The following is a 19,157-nucleotide window of genomic DNA, read 5'->3' as shown; positions in this document are numbered from 1 at the left end:
CCAATGATTCCCTCCCGTCCTACTTCCATGGCCTTCATTCCAAACTCTTCATCGCAGCGTGCCAGGCTCCTGCTCTCAGGTCCAGACAACTCTGCCAGCTCGTCTCTACACGCTCAGCTGGCCCCCAACATATCCGGACATCCTGACCTTCTTAATGCCTGCATTTCCCCCTCCCTACTCCTCCCACGTTTCCCCCACCATGTCAGCTCAAATGTCCCCTCCTTCTTGAGTCCCCCATTCAGAGGGGCTTGTGGGGCTTCCCTGGGGCTGCAGGGGGTCATGTCTGGAGTCTGTATCTGTAGTCAGAGCGACCCCTCTCTGATCGCCCCATCCACCCCACAGAACCCACTGCTGTGAGACTGGGGTTCCCATGACCATCGGCTGTGACGGGCAGCTGGGCAGGGACTCTAATCACAGCTTTTGTGCTGCAGAATGAGCTGATCCCCCACAAGGCACACTTTCCTCAGCACCCTTTCCTTGGAGTGGCAATACCCTGTGAGCAAGCAAATAGCATATGCTCCCCCCAAGGGCTCATGTGAAGGGACAAAGCAGCCACGGGCCATGGGTGAGCTGACACAGGCCAGGAAGACAAAGGAGTCCTGTGCGAACGTGTTGCTGGAATCCACTCGAAGCCAGGTTTTCTTTTTCCTTTTCAAGTCTTCAGGGTGACAGTCACAGAACCTGGTCAATGCTGCCTGTAACACAGGGATGCGACGTTTTCTAGGACAGGTGGCTCGGAGGGCAGGGAAACTGCAGGAAAAAGGCAAGGATGGGGTCCTGGCACTTATCGTCTATCTATAAAACAAACTCATGCCTTGCAAATGGCAAAGCCGAGTCTTCTGCCTCCATGGCCTTTTCACCTTTGCTGTCCACCAGTGCTAATGTGATTCTTCCTTCTTTCTCATGGGATGAGAAAGTACTTGAGAGTTAAGCAAAATGAGTTCAAACTCTAGCCCCCTGCCCGTAAGCGGTGTAACCTCCCAGAATGGGCCTCAGCTTTTCCTTCTGTGCAGTGGGCTAACTTGGTCCCCCTCCCAGGCTGCACCAGATTTCTTGGAGGACAACACATACACAAGTGCTATGTCACCACTGTCATAGGCTGTCAAGCTGTCACTGAGCAGGTACACGAACAACGTTCTCTTTATTTTCCCTTTTGCTTGGTTTTCTTTCTTCACAGTTCTTTGTCCTCGTCCTCCCCCCCCCCTCCCCCCCCCCCCCCCCCCCCGCCACGCGCGCACGCGAGCACACACACACACACACACACACCAAGCCTGGGACCTGGAATGCCCACAGAACCCCTTTTCCACACTGAGGGAAGGGTCACAGTCCATGGTCAGAGTGGGGAGGCCCTCGGTAAGGCCAGCCCCACTCCCTGCTTCCTGGGGCGTCCCCGAGGGCTGGGCTCAGGGAGGGGCGAAGGTCTCCGAGGGAGGGGGTTGGGCAGGTGAGGCCCTGGAGCCTGTGGAGAAGGGCAGACAAGAAAGCCAGGTGGCTCCAGGGTTCTGAGGTGGGTGCCAGGGCAGGGAGTGGTAGCTTGGGAGGGGACCGTGTCCAGGGAGATGTCTACGGCCCTGTGACTCTTCTGGGGACAGGGACAAGGGAGCATGGCCCTGGTGCACACGGCCTGTGGCAGGTCTGAGTCAAAACACCTAAGGCCGACCCTGGCCGGTCATGTGGAGGGCTGCCCAGTCATCGCCTTATGCCGGCCTGGGTCACCCAGAAGGGCTGGGCGCGGCCCAGTCAGCTGTGACTCAGGTCCCAGCAGCCTAGCCACGCAGCACTGGGCAGGGGCACGGGGCACAGGGACGCCCCCTCCCCACCCCTGGCCCCCCGCTTCTCCCCTCGGCCAACCTGAAGACCCTGCCCCACCTGTGTCAGGTACGGTCTGGCCAGGAATTTGGGGTTCTCTGCCCCTGTTGCCCCCAGCCCTTCAGCTGGGGGGTGGGGTGGAAGTGGGGGGAGCCTCAGCCACACGGCCCTTGACGGGAAGTCAAGTTGGGGGTGGGGTGAGGAGTCGTCTCCAGAGAAGATTCAGCAGGAGAGGGAAGCAGAGGGGGCCCTGGCCCCGAAGACAACGGTATCCCACTGAAGACCCGGCACATACCCTGCAAGACGTTGGCGGGTCCTGTGCAGGCGCTGACCACGGTAGGCTTTCCTGATGGGGTGGGGCTGAGGGGTAGGTACCAGTCCCCAAATTTATCCTCAGCTGGGCGAACACCACACCTACTCTTGTGTGTCCGGGGGGAACCTGGTAGCCCACGCAGTTCTCTAGGCCTCAGTCCCCTCATCTGTGTAACGGGCATGGTAAGACGTGTCCTGCGCATCTCTCTGAGGATGTTGAGGTAAAGAAGAAAGACCAGATGTGAAAGTGTCAGGTGGACACGTGAGGGGTTAAAGATCATCTCAGGGTTAAAAGGCGAGGAGAGAGCACAGATGGGGAGGACAGAATCTTGGCTTTGTGTGATCCCAAGAAGTCATTCCTCTGGGGGTCTTGATTCCTGGATTCCCAAGGGCCCCTCAAGTTCCCTTTTCCCCGGAACAATGGAGGGTTCTGAGCCCCTGGAGGCCTAGATTTCCCACAGATGAAGATACGACAGGCAGAGGGTCCCTGTCCCTCCAAGAGGGGCTGCGGTGGGTCATGGGGTGGCCCCTGCCTGCCTCTGCTTTGGGGAGAAGAGTGAGGGTCTTTGCCACAGTGAAGTCCTTCATGGGATGATCTAGAGCTTGTGGTCAGTCAAGGTCATGTTCCCTACGCTTTTGACCTTGGGCCAGTGCAGAATTCCACCACTCTGTGCTTTACTTGCTCTGTAAGATGTACCTAATTGTGGAAGCACCAGGCCAGGGGCTATGGTGGGGAAGAAGGAAACATACAAGCAAAGTCTACACAGAGCTTGGCACCTGAGGGGTGGCGCACCTTAGTACAAATGGCCCTCCAAGGGGCTCACCCCAATCTTATCATTAACTGTTCCCGAGAACTGGGGAGAGGATTCTGAGAGGGCGGGGACACTGTCCCGTGACCTGTCCTGGGCGGGGACTAGGTGGTCCTGGGGCCTGAAGTGAGTGAGAATGGGCACCGCTGCCCCTTCTCCGTCTCCTTCTAGAGCTCCAGCTGGACCAAGGCAGCGCGTCCCCCACCCCAAGCCCACTGCTCGTGGTCCTGGCGTCCCCTAGTGGTCGGTCTTTAAGGGTTTCCCCCCCAGGAAGTGCTGGACTGGGCAGAGAACACCTCAGCCTGTCTCCTTCTTCCCTGCCTTGGCCAAGAACCTCTGCCCACCCTCCATTCCCAACCTCAGGCATCCCTGCCCACTTCCTCAATCCCCAAAGCCTGCCCTACGGAGCTCTGGAAGAGGCACTGGCGGAGACAGGCCGGCCTGGGGCTTATGGCGCCTGTTGCCCGCTGGGCGGTGGGGGGCGCTGCAGTCCACAGCTTGGAGCCGACCTCAGCTGCTGGGCGTTGTAGCACGCCTGCCGGGCAGTGAGCCGGGACCTGTCCCTCACTCCCGCTGGGCCCAGCTTTTCAGGGTGTCCGTGAGGCTTTCTCTATCCCCGGCAACCCATCCTACAGTTGATGCTTTGAAGAGCTTTTTCTAACTCCTTCAAGGCTGATGGCCTTCTGTAGGCCTGTTTTACAGATGGGGAAACTGAGACTCCAAGAAGCTTCTTTCTGGAATTCTCACAGCAAATCAGGGCTGAAACCCAGGGTTCCTTACTTCTTGTCTGGGAGTCCTCATGAGGCAAGCAGCCCACACGCTGTTTGTGATGTGCAACTAATTTGCTGTGTGGCCTTGGAAAAATGGTACTCCCTCTCTGCGCCCCACCTGTGAAGTTTCAACAGCTAAGATAATAATATCAGTAACTCAGGCACATCTTCAGTGCCTGCCAGGGTTTTCCAGAGGGCATTACTAACCTCACAGGTTGACGACATTGCGTCCCACTTTGTAGACATTGGAACTGAGGTCTGAGCGATGAGGTCACCTGTCTGAGGTCCACAGTTCACAAATGGTAGGGCTAGGACCGGACCTGAAGCCTGGCTGATTGCAGAGCCCACCTAGTATCCCCTGCCCCCACCCCAGCCTCATCTTTCCAACCTTTTTTCTTTACAAGTGGGGACACTGAGGCCGGCAGAGGCCAGGATGGTCTCTAAGTTCTCCCAGGCTAACATTATTTCAGGAGGTAGGTGAGATTTGGGGGGAAGTCCGAGGGTAGAGAACTATAGGCTACTGACCTCCCGCTATGAGAGTCCCCTGCTGCCAGCCCACTGGCCAGAGTAGACAAGGGGGAGACATGGCCGCTGAGGGGCTGCAGGGATGCCGGCTCTCCAGACAGCCTTGTGATCCCGGGCAGCTGGTCCCACCCAGAAAGGGAGGAAGCGGAAACGGGGTCCAGGGTGGGGCAGGGTGGAGGAGGCCAGCTGGGCAGGAGATCAGAGCAGGATTGTGTCATGGAGTCCTGTGGCTGATAAGCAGCTGAGCGGCTGGCCCAGGCAGAAGGAGGGGCTCCCGCAGGACAAGTCCCCCTCCGGACCCCCATGCTGCCAGCGAGCCCCATCAGGCTGCCCAAACCACTTGGACTCCTGGCTCTTGATTTTGGGAGGCTGGCTCTATCACACCTTGTGAGACCTTAGGCAAACCATTCCACTCTCTGAGCCTCAGTTTCCATGCTTGTAAAACCAGAATTGAAATGCCTCCCTTGACGATGGGGGTTAGGATTGAAGATAATAGCTCTAACGAGCAATTTGTAATGGTTTGCTTTGGGGGACATGGGTGGGAAAGAAGCTCATAAAGGCTTTGGGCGTGCCATCCACGTGTCCCTGAAAGGGCGGGAAGCAGGCTGGAGTGGCCCAAGGGTGCAGAGACCGGTATCCTACTCAGGTTGCCTGCAGGATGCAGTGAGTGGCCTGGGCCTCTCCTACCAGATCCCCTACTGATCCCATCCTTCCCTGACTTCAGGGAGTTCATCTTTTCTTCTCTTCCCAGGGAAGAGGATAGTCCAACTGTACCTCACCCCCTCCATCCTCCCACCCACTGGGACGGGGCCATTCTACTCTTTCCATCTTATCACCTCCCATCCACCATCCTCAGAACATTTCCTTAGTTCCTGTGAGCACTGAGGGACAGTTTAGGGAGAGGGCCCGGCTGCCTCCCTGACGTCATCTCTGGGGTTGAGTCGGGGTGGCCCCAGTGAGCTTGACGCCAGGTGGGGCATAGGGGAGGGAGGCGGGCCCCACCTTGGTGCTGGCCACTTTCAGGCTGAGTGGGTCCGTGGGGCTGCTTCCTGTTCTGTTTATTGCCTCTGAGTTCAGGAAATCATTGAGTGAAACATCCTCCCCTACCTCCCGCCCCGAGATTATTTAATAGGAGCTGAGCTGTGGTCTCTCTCTTTTGGAAAATCCAGTGGGAGAAGGAAGCTGTCAGCTCAGCTCTGACATCAGCTCTGTCCCTGCGCCAAGAGTCAGGGTGGCCAGGGCGGGGGGGTCTGGGGTGGGGTGGGGAGGAAACCAGCTGCTGGTGGCCCCTGTGACGTGAGGCTGCCACATGGTTCCCAGGGGCGGGGCTGGAGGGTGAGGAGCAGGGATGGTTGGAGACGCATGCGGGGGCACCATGCGCACACACACACAGGGTCATACCTCCCCACTTGTGCTCAGAAACCTCCGCCATGCACAAACTCACACAAACACAGGGTCAGACACACACTCTTATGGGATTCATGCACGAGGTTGCACACACATTCACACAGTCACACAGAAGGCTCACAAAGTCAGCCAGAGGTATGCATGCTCCAGCTCTCTCCCAGCCACACACAGGTGAACAGATCAGCACAGACACTCGTGTACAGACTCACAGGGCCAGACCCAGCCCTGTGACAGAACACTGACATGCGGACCCACGAAGGCCCTCACTATACACGCAGACACATACGATGCCCACTCAGGCCCAGACGGACAGACAGACCCATGGGGAGCCTGGTGGGTGCTCCTGGACACAGGCTACCCTGGAGGAAGGACGGCGGCCGCTTCTTCTTCCCAATGCCCGCTGTGAGATTGAAGGGCTCCTGTGTGTGGCAGAGTGAGGAAAGGCCTGTGATTACCCTGGGCCCCACCCGGGGTGGGGAGGGCAGGGAGGGGATCCCAGGAGTCTGAGGCTGTGGAAAGGAGTGGACAGTGAGAGGCTGGCCCCTGGCACGGGGTGTTGCCAGGTCTCCGCTCCCCACCATGAACACCTGCCTGCCCCACCCCACCCGCAGCACCTTCTGCCCACTGCAGAGCTGCCAGGGATGGAGGCTGAGGTGGAAGTCAGGAGCCCCATGCTGCCAACAGCTGAGTGGCCTGAGGCAAGTCACTCCTCAGCCCCTCCGGGCCTGGCTTTCATCATCGATACCAGCGGCTTACAAAGGTTTTTGACCACGACCCACGGTTAGAAACACATTGCACCTTGCAACCAGGGGATGGTGCATGTGGTGACACATACAGACAATGGAAAGAAAAACTTTCGTGGAGCAGTGCTTGCCCTTGCTCCAGGCGATGCTGGGTGATTTTGCTATTCCATTTCCTTTCTGAAAGTGCTGGCGGCACCCATGTAAATTGAATCCATGACCCACTAAGAGGCAGAGACCCACAGTGTGAAAATATCTCTGTCTATATCTGCCTGCAATGGTCTTGGGCTATTTCGAGATTCAGGGAGAGCCTGGAGGGGGTCAAAGTGCTTGCAGAGGCAAAAATGCCACATTCACTAAGTGCTGATGAGTGAATGGGGAGAACAACCCATTCTACAGATGGAGACGCTGAAGGCAGAGCACGAGCAGCATGGCCCTTGGAGGCAGGCCTCTGGCCATACCAGTGACTGGGGCTCTCCAGGCTGCTGTTTCCCTTGCAATTTCTATCAGAATTACTAAAAAATGCAGTCACTCTGATTCACCTCCAGGGGGTTGATTCCTGATGCAGAACCAGTGGGGAAATGTCAGGGTGATGTTTGGGGCAGTTGGCGGGAAGCCAGGATGGCTTCTGGGACTTCCTTGGCCCCAAGGAGGTGTAACTGGTCCCTGCCAGAGATTTGATGGGGTGAGAGTGAGAAGGGGCAGACAATAGGCCCAGAACCTGGGCCTGAAGAGCCCCAAAGACAGCTGGGCTCTCCAGGGCCCGAGGCGGGAAACTGCTTATCTCCCTGCTGAGACTGTAAGGGGCGGCTGGTTCCCCCAGAACCCACTCCACACTGGGTACTGAGACGACCCAGGAGCCCTCCCTGGCTCGTCTCAGACTACAAGTGGTGCACTGACCCCTGAGCCCAGGCCTGACCCAAGGCCCTTCTGTGGCAACCCTGAGCCCTGGTTAGAACGGATGCTATGTTTAGGCACTTTATCTGCGTTTCCCACTTACTCTCCTCATGACAGCCTCACGAAGCTGGCACTACAGCAATCCCCACTTTCAGAAGGGAAATCGAAGCTCAGAGAGAGGAAGTCGGTTGCTCCAGGTCACACTGTTGGTGAATGGTGTGGGCAGAATTTGAACCCAGGTTTGCCTGGCTCTAAGCCACAGGCCCCATCGCCAGCCTAGCCCCAGACCGCCCGAAGTTGACTTGCAAAGCTGAGCCAGGGGCCACAGGAAAGTCCATGAGAGTGCGTGGATGGTTCTGTGGTGCTGCAGGGTGGAGGCGAGGGGCCACAGGTGTCGTTGCACCCTCATTTCGCAAATGCTGAATGATGAGGTGCTTTTGCCTTTTTGGACAGGGCACCCAACTGCCAGGGCTGTGCCAAGAATTCCTGAGCTTCTCCTGTCTCCTCTGGCTGCCCCTCACCAGCCCCAGTCCTGGCCCCCAACTTTCTCCCCTGGGGCCATCTGACTTCCCTGTGCTCATTTCCCAGGTGAGAACATCAAGGTAGGGGATGGGCTTGAGCTGATGGCTGAGAGCAGCTGCTGGTTGGGTTTTCAGAGAACTGAGAGCTTAGCTGGGCACAGGGGAGGGGGATGGTGAAGGAAGCAGGGGGATAGGCTGGGCAGTGGGGCTTGCCCAGAGTGTTCAGTTTCTGGGTCACTGGTCTTGGGGAATTCCCCAATGCCCAGAGAGCTGCTTACCTGGTGACTAACTGCTGTTGGCTGCCCACACAGGATGCCTGGCTGTCATGGTACCTCCCTGTCACCTTTCTGTCAATGGCCACTGCCACTCTCCCCTCTCCCCTGAGTGCCCTGGGGTGCAGGAAAGAGACAGACAGACAGGCAGGGGGCTAGCCACCGCCCCCACACCCCCTGGGGCTCCACAGGGGGTGGCTGGTGATTCAAGCCCCTCTGAGCTGAGCTATGTCTCCTTCCTTCTCAGATGAGGCCTGGGTGGGGGGTGAATCAGCTCCTGGGGGCGGTGAGGTCAGGTCAGCCACTGTCCTCAGCTCAGGCCTGGGGTGGGGGTGGTCAGGGGCCAGGATGGGACGTGGGAAGAGTGAGTGCACTACCATGCCAGCCCTCATACCATGCCAGTCTGATTTTCTGGGGCACCCCTAAAGCTGGAGGCTATAAGGGTGTCTTGCTTCCATTATCCATCAGAAAAGGGTAGACAGGTCCCTCTCCTGCCCAGCTTCCACCACTCAGCCTTGGAGTGTACCCAAGTTTCCTCATCTGTTAAATGGGGACAAGAACCCCTATTTCATGGGGTGGTGGTGAAGACCAATGCTGATGTGTAGAGGGCTTGCTGGGTGCTCAGAACTGTGCTGTCCTGAGCCTTCATAGCAAACCCGTGGTGTAAGTACCATCAGTCCCATTTTACAGATGAAGAAACTGAGACCAGGAGATGATCACTTCCCCAAAGTCACCCCGCTCAAAACTGGCAGAGCCAAACCTCTAACGCGGCTCTAACTGAGGCCGAAGTCCACATTTCAAACCACCAGACTCCACACCTTCTCTCCACGACAGAGTTGACCCAGACAGCTTTTAGACATTGTAAAATGCTTTTTAAAAATACTTAGCATCTGCTCTGGTGTAACGCTGAGCCAGGTGCTGTCAAGAGTACAAATGAGTATCAGACCCTATCCAGGTCCTCAAAGACTGGGGAATAAGACCTGTCTCTATTTGAAAGGACAGTGGACAGCACTAGGCTAACCGCCCATCTGGGCCGCGGGAGGCAGCCTGGAAGTGGCCATAGTGTCCCTCGCTACTCTCATAGCGTGAGGTGCTGCTGGCATCACTGTGGCCTGCAAGCCAGAGACTTTGTTCTATTGTTAACCCTCTGTGCAGTCCCGGGCAAGTGCTTTACCCCTCTGAGCCTCAGTTTCCCCTCCTGAAAAGTAAAACTTCTGTACACTCCTTCTGTAGGAGAGGTTTGTGGATGAGAATCAGCAGAAAAGGAGAGACTGGTTGGTGGCATGTGCTAAAGTGTGCAGGAGAAAGAGCCCAAAGGGGCCATGGGAAGGCCCCAGGCCAGCTCATGGGCTCACTTCCTGGAGAGGGGAGATGAGCAAGTGGATGGCACGGCCACCTAAAGACAGACCCTGGAGCTCGGGCCTGGCAACCCCCTGCTCAGCCGGGGTGGGGACATGGGGGCCTCCATTGTCCCCCTCACCCTGAGGCCAGTCAAATCCCCAACAGGCTCAGTGTGCAGGAGCAGGACAGGCTGGGGATGAAGTCACAGCTGGAAGGGGCCGGGTTGGGGCTGCCACTCCAGGGTGGGGCCTGGGGTCATGACCCTGGGAGCAGGCAGCCAAGAAGGGAGGATGCCTTCCGTGAGGAAGCTGGAGAAAACACACACACAGCAGCGTAGGGAGGGAGGGAAGAAAACAAACTCCAGGAGACCAAAGCTGGCCTGGAGCTCGGCCTGGGCGGCTGATTCCTGGGGACCAACGCCACGTTGCAGGCAGCTCACGGCCTGACGGCTCCGAGACCCTGCCCGGCCTTTCCCCCAGAGGCCCAGTGCAGGTGGTGCCTGGACATGGACAGGAGAGGGAGGCTGGGCCTGGGGTGCCGAGGGGCCCACAGCACTTGGGGAGCACGGGCCAAGTCAGGTACCGTGAGAGGGTAAACTGAGGCACGGGAGGGGGTCAGCCAGGGAGGGGGTTAAGTGTCTCCTAGACTCTGCCCCCATTTCCTGTTTCCTGTGGGGTGGGGCTGAGATTATGCGGCAATTGGGGGTGATTACAGGGCTGATGTGGGTTTCGGGGAGCCAGAGGCCAGTGCAAGGCCCTGGAAGTCCATTCGGAAGGATATAGGGGAGAGACTGGGCCAGGAGATTGTCGGGACAGGGTGGTGGGTGACCCCAGGAGAATCGGGGAACCTAGTGAGAGACTTGGGAAGGGGAAAAGGGGATCCCTAGATGGGGCCACAGGGGGGCCCTAGTCAAATGGATTTGGGGTTTGAAGAGCCAGGCTGAGTCCGGTGATAGGGGTCCAGGAGATGGGGGATGGGGCTGGAGGAGGATCCAGAGGTCATGTGCTCTGGCCCTTGTGCAGGAGAGGCTGGCGTGGGGGGATTGTGAGAAGAAGGAGGTGAGCTGGGATGTCCTGGGCGTGGGGTTGCCTGAGCCACGCTGGGATAGGTGGGTCTCCGGGGGTGTACACCAACCTCAGAGCAGGTGTAATGGATGGGCAAGTGCCAGGTGGGACCTTCTATGGCCCCTCAAAGAAGAGACAAGGTGTGGGGGTCAGGGAAGAGGAAGGAGAGCCAGCCTGGGCTTTACCAGCCTCCTCCCTGCTTCCAGGTGGGATGGGCAGTTTTATCACCACATATCCCAGGCCCCCAGAGCATGCGGGAAGTGAGCCTGGATGGGGAAGGGTGTGTGTGGCAGGGAGGGGGGACAGCAATAGGTACTAAGGCCCATCCATCCTGGCACGATGAGGAAGGAATGCCTGGCTGGGCAGATCTGAGATGTGGCAAGAGGCAGGAGTTGGGGGCATGCATGCAGGATTGGGGAGAGGGTTGGCAGGGGGTACTAAGGCCTAGGGGAAAGCTCCCTGGGTCTCCCTGGCCTTAGAAAACCAACTCTCCTGGCTTGTGTTCTGGTCAAGGTCAGGCCAGAGGGTTGGGGTGGGGTCCTGAGGGAAATGAGACATCTCTTGGGGTAGTGGGTGCCTCTGGCAACTTGTAGGACAGTGTGACCCCGGATATCTTTTCTCTGGTCAGCACTCTCCCACCCCATTTTAAAAATGCTTTTTATAGGGGAGGAGTCTCTGCTCATTTTGTCCTAATCCCCACCATTCCTTCCTGCCCCCTTCTCACTTGTTTATGAATCTACCAGACACCAGAATTTGTGACCCTGCCTTAACGACTCTAGAAGCACCTTTTGGGGGCCCCCATCATTCTCTGAGGCTCCCAAGGGGCTTCTAAGGCAGGTCTGGGAGGAGCAAGCTATTTCTGTTCTCCCCAGCCATCCCTCTGCATCCTGAGGAGGAAACCTGGCTCTGATTTGCTAAACTCCTCAAGGTTTCTGCCTCAGGTGGAGCAGAATGGAAACGCTGGGCTACCTTCCCCTGAAGGGGGAGGTGGGGTTGCAAAGAGTTTAGGTAAACCCCAGACACATGACATCTTCCCAGAAGCTCCTCCCCAGGCTGTCCCCAGATAACCCAGTCACAACAACCCCCTACTCCCAGCCTCACAGGTACTTCTGATGGCCGTCAGGAGGCCTGGCCCTGGGCGACCATTCCCTGTGGAGACCCACTTTGCCCAGTGGCAACGGGCAGGTTGGAGAAGGCTACCTATGAGGTGGCTTCCAGCACCCACGTTCAGTTCCGCTTTATTACTGTCTAAAGTCCACACCGGGCCCCAGCCCCTCTTCCTGGAGCCTCCTTCTCAGCCAAGCCCCAGCCTGCCTCCTGCCCACTGTCCCCCAAAGCCCCCAATCAGGGGGCCACAGGTGCCAGCCTCCATCTGCTTGCCTAGTCTCAAGCCACCTCCCCAAACCCAGGTGAGTCAGGGCTGTCTGGGGCACCCACTGCCAGGGGACCCTGATGACTCGGCCTGGGGTCCCTCCTCCCCCTCCTCATACTTCAGGGCAAGCCACTCAGGAAAACCACAGGGTGTTTTGTCGAAGAGTTCATTATAATTTTATCAATCAAATTCTTAGAAGAGGGAAAAAGTCTGCTCTCCCCACCCTCCCCCCTCGCTGCCCCCCCCTTCACTCTCACTTTCTTCCATTCATAATTTCCTATGATGCACCTCAAACAACTTCCTGGACGGGGATCCCTGCTAAATATAGCTGTTTCTCTCTCTGTCTTACAACACAGGCTCCAGTATATAAATCAGGCAAATTCCCCATTTGAGCATGAACCTCTGAAAACTGCCGGCATCTAAGGTCTCCTCCAAGGCCCTCTGGAGTCCAGCGCATAATGAAGGTCTTGGCAGCAGGTAAATCCACCCGACCGGCGCTGGCTTCCGCGCCCCGCTGCGAGTGCAGCGGCAACTTGGGGCACTTGGCGATCGCGAAAGGGACACCCACCCGCCGCAGATACACGGACACTTGGGGCGCCCGCGCAGCCAGCCCCGCCGCTGGAGGCGCTGGGTGGCGGCCGGGGGCGAGCGCAGGCACATGGTCCCAACACCGCGCACCCAGCCGGTCCGCCCCAGGGCCAGCAGGTTGGCCGGCAAGGGAGGGGGAGCCACAGCCTTCATCCACCTTCTGCTCCCTCCTCTTCCTCCGCGATCCTGCCACTCTCCCGGGCTGCTCTTCCAGCTCCGCTTTCTCCTGGATTCACCCTCCCACTTTCTTTCTTTCTGTCTTTTCGCTTTCTCTTTTCCAACCGCGTCCCGGGCTGCTCCCTGGGAGGGGCGCCGGCCGCCCGAGCAGCTCGCAAACTCCGGCTGGGACAGGAGCAGGTGCGGACTCCATCTGCTAGTGTGTGAAAGCTGTGGTCTGTGCTAGGTGAGCTGGGGGTGGGGGTTAGGGGTCCCCCCCAGCAATCCCGGGGACTCAGCACTTCCTGGGGATGCTGGGAGGAGCAGGGGACCCAGCAGAAGTGAACTTGAGGCTCCCACTGTCCCAGCAGGGAAGATCCTGGTGTAAGAAGCTCCCGCACCCCTCCCCCAGCCTTACCGGTTCCCCCGCCTTACTGGTCTGCTGACCCCAGCCCCTGCTGCTTAGCCACCCGGAAAGGCCTCTCCTGAGGGTACCTAAGAGTAAAGAGGGGAAGCAGATATCCTGGGGGAGGGTTGATCCCGGACAGGCACCAACAGCTCCCAGCTCTCCTGTCACCTTTCACTTTCCTTCCTCCCCCGCCCACCTGGCTGCCTGCGACCTTTTCCCTTTTCTCTTTTCTGGTTGCACCATTTCCTCTCCCTCCCCAAGGCTCTGGGGGCCTGTGGGACCCCTGGATTTTCCTTGTCCTAACCCAGGGCCTGGGGCAAGCACTAGTGGACAAAAGGGGGAGGGCATGGAGATGAGGAGCTGTGCAGAACTGGGGGACAGAAAGTTTTGAATGATAATTTGGGGATGGATAGGGGAACAGAATCACAAAATTGGGGTGACGTTGAGGGTCCTAGTAGAAGAATGGCCACATGTGGAGGATGTAGAAGAGGTGGGGGAGGGGCAGAATTAGGGGACAAATGGCCCAGGGATCCAGAATCATGTGACAGGTTTGGGAGGGCAGAAAGGGTCAGCAGAGGATACCCCTCTCTGTCCGCCTGTGGTCCCCGTGGGAGACTGATCTGAGAGATTTGGGCTGCAATGGGCCAGTGAGCGGGAAGTAATGCTTAGGAATCTGACCTATCCTGGGAGGTGGGAAGAAAGGTCTCAGGGGCCTTTCTTCCCCCCTCCCCCCAAGACCCCCTGAGCCTGGGCACTGTGCCTTCCAGTCAGAGGGCGAGGAGGCCGCAGGGGCGTTTGCTTTCCTGAGGAAAAGGGCTGGATGGTTGGTGTCACTCTGGACCCAACTTCCAACTGATGGGAATCGTTCATTTCTCGTTCCTTCTCTCAGGAGAAAGCAGGGAGCGAAAAGAAGGTGGAGAGAAGCAGAGATAAAGATTTAGAGATCTGGAGGAGATAGAGAAACAGATGTAGTGATGTGGTGAAAACTAAGAAGAGCCAGACCAGGGGAGAGAGAGCTAGAGGCTGAGAGGGGACACTGGTGTCTGTCCCAGGACAGATAATGAGCACCCTCGGCCACGAGTCCCCTTGCCTGCCTCCCACCTCCCTGCTAATGGCTTCTTCTTGCCTGTTCCCAGGAGTCGTGCCCCTGCTGCTGGTTCTGCACTGGAAACACGGGGCGGGGAGCCCCCTTCCCATCACCCCTGTCAACGCCACTTGTGTCACGCGCCACCCATGTCACAGCAACCTCATGAACCAGATCAAGAACCAACTGGTGCAGCTCAACAGCAGTGCCAACGCCCTCTTCATTCTCTATGTAAGTCACCCCCCAGGTACTGAGGAAGGAGAGAAAGTGGAGGTGGGATGGTGGCACTGACCTGGGCTGGCGGGGCTGGTGAGGGAACCGACGCTTTTGGAACTGGATGGAAAGAAAGGGAAAAGGGCTCAGTGCAACCACACCAGACTCCCACAGCTTCCTCAGTACCCCCGGCCCAGGCTGGGAGCCTGGAAGCCACTTTCCCAGGGTGCCCAGTTAGGTAGGGCAGAGTTGGAGGCAGATGAGAATCCTCCACATGGAGCAAGAGGCCATGAGAGACAAAGGAGAAAGAGGCGGTGAGGTGGACGGGAAGCTACAGTGGGGAGCGACAGTGGCTGCGGGTGTCTGTGGGTGCAGAGCCTCCAAGGGTGAGTGCAGTAGGTAAAAGGGCAAGTGTGGGGTGTACGTGCTCCAGCTAAGACATGGCGTTTTCCTTTCTGTCCTTTTATGGTCTTCATGAGAATGATGATGATGGTACAGCTTTTGTGGTATGGGCCTTGAGTCTTTATCAAGTGCATTCACACTCATGATTACTTCTGGCTCTCACGACAATCCTGAGATGCCTATAGGGCAAGGAGTTGGGTCCCTATGCCATAGGTGGGAAACTGAGACCTGAGAGCTTGCCCAGAGGGTGGTGACAGGGCTGGAACACCCATCCGCGACTCCCACGTCACCTTCCCTTTGTCCCTCTGCTCCTCAGTACACGGCCCAGGGGGAGCCATTCCCCAACAACCTGGACAAGCTGTGCAGCCCCAACGTGACAGACTTCCCGCCTTTCCACGCCAATGGCACGGAGAAGGCCCGGCTGGTGGAGCTGTACCGCATCATTGCGTACCTTGGTGCTTCCCTGGGCAACATCACACGGGACCAGAAGATCCTCAATCCCAACGCCCTCAGCCTCCACAGCAAGCTCAACGCCACCGCGGACATCATGCGGGGCCTTCTCAGCAACGTGCTGTGCCGCCTGTGCAGCAAGTACCACGTGGGCCATGTGGAGGTGGCCTATGGCCCTGACACCTCTGGCAAGGACGTCTTCCAGAAGAAGAAGCTGGGCTGTCAGCTCCTAGGGAAGTATAAGCAAGTCATCGCTGTGCTGGCGCAGGCCTTCTAGACGGGAGGTCTTGAAGCGTGCAGTGATCCGAGATCTCAGACTTGGGTGGCTCTCAAACTGTGGCGGGGCCCAAAGCACCGACAAACCCACATGCGGGCTGCTGGCAGACCCTGAGGGGTTCCTGGCCAGTCCACTCTCGTCCAGGGTGGACTGCGATGAAACCGAGCAGAGTTCAAACTCCCATAGGCAGGGCCTATATACAGCGCCAACTAGAGGAAGGCGCCCCTTCTCCTTCTCCTGGGAGACTGCAGCCAGGCACTGGGGTGTCAGGCTGGCGAGGGGAGTGGGGGCTGGACTTCTGCCCCCACTTGTCCCCTCAGCTGGGCTTTGTGAGCAAACTGAACAAATTGTCTGGGATGACCCTGACCACAAGGCAAGACAGCAAGGGTTGGGGGAATTAGCCGGCCCCCAGCCGACTGATGCTCCTCATTGCCTTTGCTGCCCCTTAGGCAGACTTCAGAAAGTTTGGTTGGGACTTGGGCAGGCCAGAGGGGCTGGGATCCCAAAGGACTCCTTGGTCCCTGTAAGTGTAGTGAGTAGAAGGTAGAGAAGGGAGCTCTGGTTTGAGATGCTGTCTTCTCTGGAGCGTGACTGGAGATCTCAGGCTTACAGACTGTTAGGCAGAAGGTTCCAGAAGGAGGTCACTGGGGTTCAGGCTCCTGGGAAAGCAGAGAAGCCACCTTCATGCCTGGGAAGGAAGACACCGGAAGAGAGTCCCTGAAAACCTGGGCTCTCCTTCTCCTTCCCTGCAGCTTTTCCTGCAGTCCAAGGTGGCCAGGAGTGGTGGCTGGACCTGGAAGAGGGTTATGTGGAGGTGGGCAGGTGGCAAAGTCAGGTGAGGAGGTTCTGAGGGAACCCAGAGTCTTCCTTCTGGGCGAGGGTCTGTAAGGGAGGGGATGGACCAGGTAGTTCAGAGTGGCAGCTCACATCTGAGGCCCAAGGAGGCCCTGTGAGGTCACACAAAGGTACTTGAGGGGACAGAGGCCATCTCTGGTCCCCAGAGCAAGGGGACAGCAGAACTTGAGGTCAGGGTCTCAGGGAAGCCTGAGATCCAAGAGTGCTGTGTCTGACCCAGCACAATCGTCTATTTATTATGATGCCCTATTTATATTAACTTATTGGTGCTTTAAATGGCAAAGTTAATTCCTTGTTCCCTACCCAACAGAAATAATATGATGGCTACTTCAACAGGAGCCAGCGCCAGGCCTTAGCAGAGCTTGGTCTGGAAGTCAAAGATGTTACAAGTAGGATAAACGCAGAGAAGGGCCAGGATCAGAGAGATCTGTTCAGCCTGAGGGGAAGGGGGTGCGGGGGACACAGCTCCATCTTTCCACCCCAACTGTGACTTGCTTGGGAATGCCAGGATCCTGGCTGCAAGGCAGGATGGGCCAATTTGTGCAGTGGCCGTAGGACGGGGGTGGCCTTTTCCTAGGGCTGCTGTGTTGCTTGGCTCCAGGGGGATCATTCAACACTGTGTTCTCTGGTGCCCCCGGAATTGTGCTTCAAGGGACAGTGGGCAAGGCAACCCTGGTGGCCCGCCCTGCTATTGTTTCCTTGTTCTCGTGCTGCCTGCCTCTAGACTAGCAGTCAGGGGCCCTGGAACATCCTAACCCAGCACCCAGCATGCTCGCACACAGCGGGGAAGCTCCTTCTCTGATGGCCGAACACCCACAGAGGGCGAGGGGGCCTGGCTGGACCTCAGGAAGCCGGGGCAGTGAGGGAGGAGCCCCCTGCTTTGGAGAGGAAGACAGGGAGGCCCTGGGACCTGGACCAGGAAGCTGTGGTCCCTCCTGCCCCACCTCCCCCCATGCCCCCACCCATGTCTGGGCTCCCAGGCAGGGAACCTGATCTTTTCCTTTGTGCTGGGGCCAGGCTAGTGGAGAAACGCCCTCCAGTCTGGGAGCTGGGGAGGAGGGCGGAGCTGGGGCAGCTGCTAGGAGCAGCGCTCTGGCTTCTTCTCAAACCCTGAGTGGGCTGTGGTCCGAGCAGTTCAGCCAATACGATTATGGTACTTTGCACTCACTTTGCACCTCTCTCTGTCTTCTCTAAGCACTTTACCCACACCCACTCCATGGCAGGTGAGCAGGCAGCAGGCAGGCCCTGAGGCCTGGGGTGGGGGTGGGGGGTGGAGTTGGGAGCTGTCGGTCTCATTGGCAAGACTAAGATGTGGGGTGGGGGTTGGGGGCGTGGAGGAGACCATGGCAGTTACATGTTTTCCGATGTTGTCTTAATGTGGGTCCAGATCTCAGCCTGCTGCTCCCCCCACCCCCTGCACCTCTCCCTCGGCCTCCCCCACCCCCTATTGCTCTGTTCCTTCAGTGAACCTGGCTCAGAAGGCTTGAGGTTGGCTGGGTTTCCCATCATCTCTTCACCCTGTGCTCTGTGCTGAGCACCGCCTGGGCAGCCTCTGAGCCTAGGAAACCCAGAAAGTCTCCTCCCCTGGGACCCATATAGTCCCTGGCTCCCTGAGTTCCCACCACCCACTCCTCAGCCCATCTCCCTCTGCCCCTCAGCACCTATGCTCGTTCTAGAACCAGTCTGGCTGATTGGCACCCACTTTGCCCAGCATCCCTGAAGTATGGATTCTATGTGTGGAAAAAGCTTTGCAGGGCAGGAAGCTGTCCTTTCCCTCATTTTTTTTATTGCTGATGTTGACCCTTCCCGGCATCCTGGGTCATGGGCTGGGGACCCAAGGAGGAGGAAGACGCCGTCAGTGGAGGAGGGGGTAGGACAGTCATTTTGCAGTTTATTGAGAGAGGAGTATTGGGGACCTTATTTATTGCAAATGTTTTCAAACCTAAAAGCACCGCTAGTTTATTTGTCGCTCCCTGTTGTGGTTCTCCTCCTCCTTCTGGTCCCCTCTCTGGGGACGTCCCCCTGACAGAAGCAGCCAGCTCTGCCTGGCTGGCTCTCTAGAATAGACACGGCGTGTGGGGGTGGAGCCCTCAATCCAATGAGAAGTTCATTTCCCTTCAGATGGTACAGACGTTCTTACCTTCGGATCGCCCCCGGTTCCCCCCAAATCCTGGTGCCTGGGTGTCTCTCTCACCCACATTACTAGTTCCATGCTCTGTATTTCCCTCCTTCCTTTCTACTGGAAAGGACTTGGCCTTGGGGGACAAATTCCTCTTTGATGAATGTACCCTGTGGGAATGTTTCATACTGACAGATTATTTTTATTTATTCAATGTCATATTTAAAATATTTATTTTTTTATACTGAAGGAATCTTTTTTTTTTTTTTAAGAAAAAAAGAAATTAATAAAGAATCTGCTCTTGGCAAGCTCTCCAGAGTGTACTGATGTGGGGAGATGGGCTTGGAAGGCCTGGGAAGCTCTCTGTCCTGGACGCCCAGTCCAGTGGGGATCTGTTTGGCAAAGGGCAGGGGGGCAGGAAGATGAGGTGCTTCCACTGGGCAAGGGTGCCAGATTGGGGAGGGGTGGGATGGGCAGAACTTTAGCACAGCCGAACAAGGTGGGTGGGGTTCCAGATCACGGGGTGCCACAGGAAAGGGACGGGCTGCCCAAAAGCGGGGAGAAGTGTTAGTTAACGTCTTCGCTCCTTCAATCTCAGCCCCTCACTTCTCACTGTAGTCCCATGAGTCACCCAGGATCATCATCCCCATTAAACAGAGGGGGAAACCGAGTCTCAGAGAGATGAAGCCACTCGCCCAAGGTGACGCCAGCAGGGTGTTTAGGTCCAACCCTCTAGCTCCAAATCTCATGATCTTTCCTCTCGAT

General features: G+C 57.4%; 1 protein-coding gene across 4 annotated transcripts; it reads left to right on the top strand.

Moving 5' to 3' along the window:
- Positions 1 to 1,478: 1,478 nt before the first annotated feature.
- LIF (LIF interleukin 6 family cytokine) lies at positions 1,479 to 18,637 on the top strand. 4 transcript variants are annotated; one of them, XM_033097243.1, is made up of 4 exons: positions 1,479 to 2,145; positions 12,196 to 12,316; positions 14,129 to 14,307; positions 15,008 to 18,637. In XM_033097243.1, exons 2-4 carry the CDS (start codon positions 12,298 to 12,300, stop codon positions 15,416 to 15,418), a joined length of 609 nt encoding a protein of 202 aa, XP_032953134.1. In that variant the 5' UTR covers positions 1,479 to 2,145; positions 12,196 to 12,297; the 3' UTR covers positions 15,419 to 18,637. The 4 variants fall into 4 exon arrangements, with proteins under 4 accessions (XP_032953134.1, XP_032953135.1, XP_032953136.1 ...); XM_033097244.1 differs by lacking the exon at positions 1,479 to 2,145 and adding an exon at positions 9,858 to 9,981; XM_033097245.1 differs by lacking the exon at positions 1,479 to 2,145 and adding an exon at positions 11,858 to 11,876.
- The last annotated feature ends 520 nt before the right edge of the window (positions 18,638 to 19,157 follow it).

Source organism: Rhinolophus ferrumequinum, chromosome 25 (assembly GCF_004115265.2).
Source record: "Rhinolophus ferrumequinum isolate MPI-CBG mRhiFer1 chromosome 25, mRhiFer1_v1.p, whole genome shotgun sequence".
NCBI classification, from domain to species: Eukaryota; Metazoa; Chordata; class Mammalia; order Chiroptera; family Rhinolophidae; genus Rhinolophus; species Rhinolophus ferrumequinum.
The sequence above is the reverse complement of the archived record's forward strand: the minus strand, read 5'-3'. Positions and strand labels throughout refer to the sequence as shown.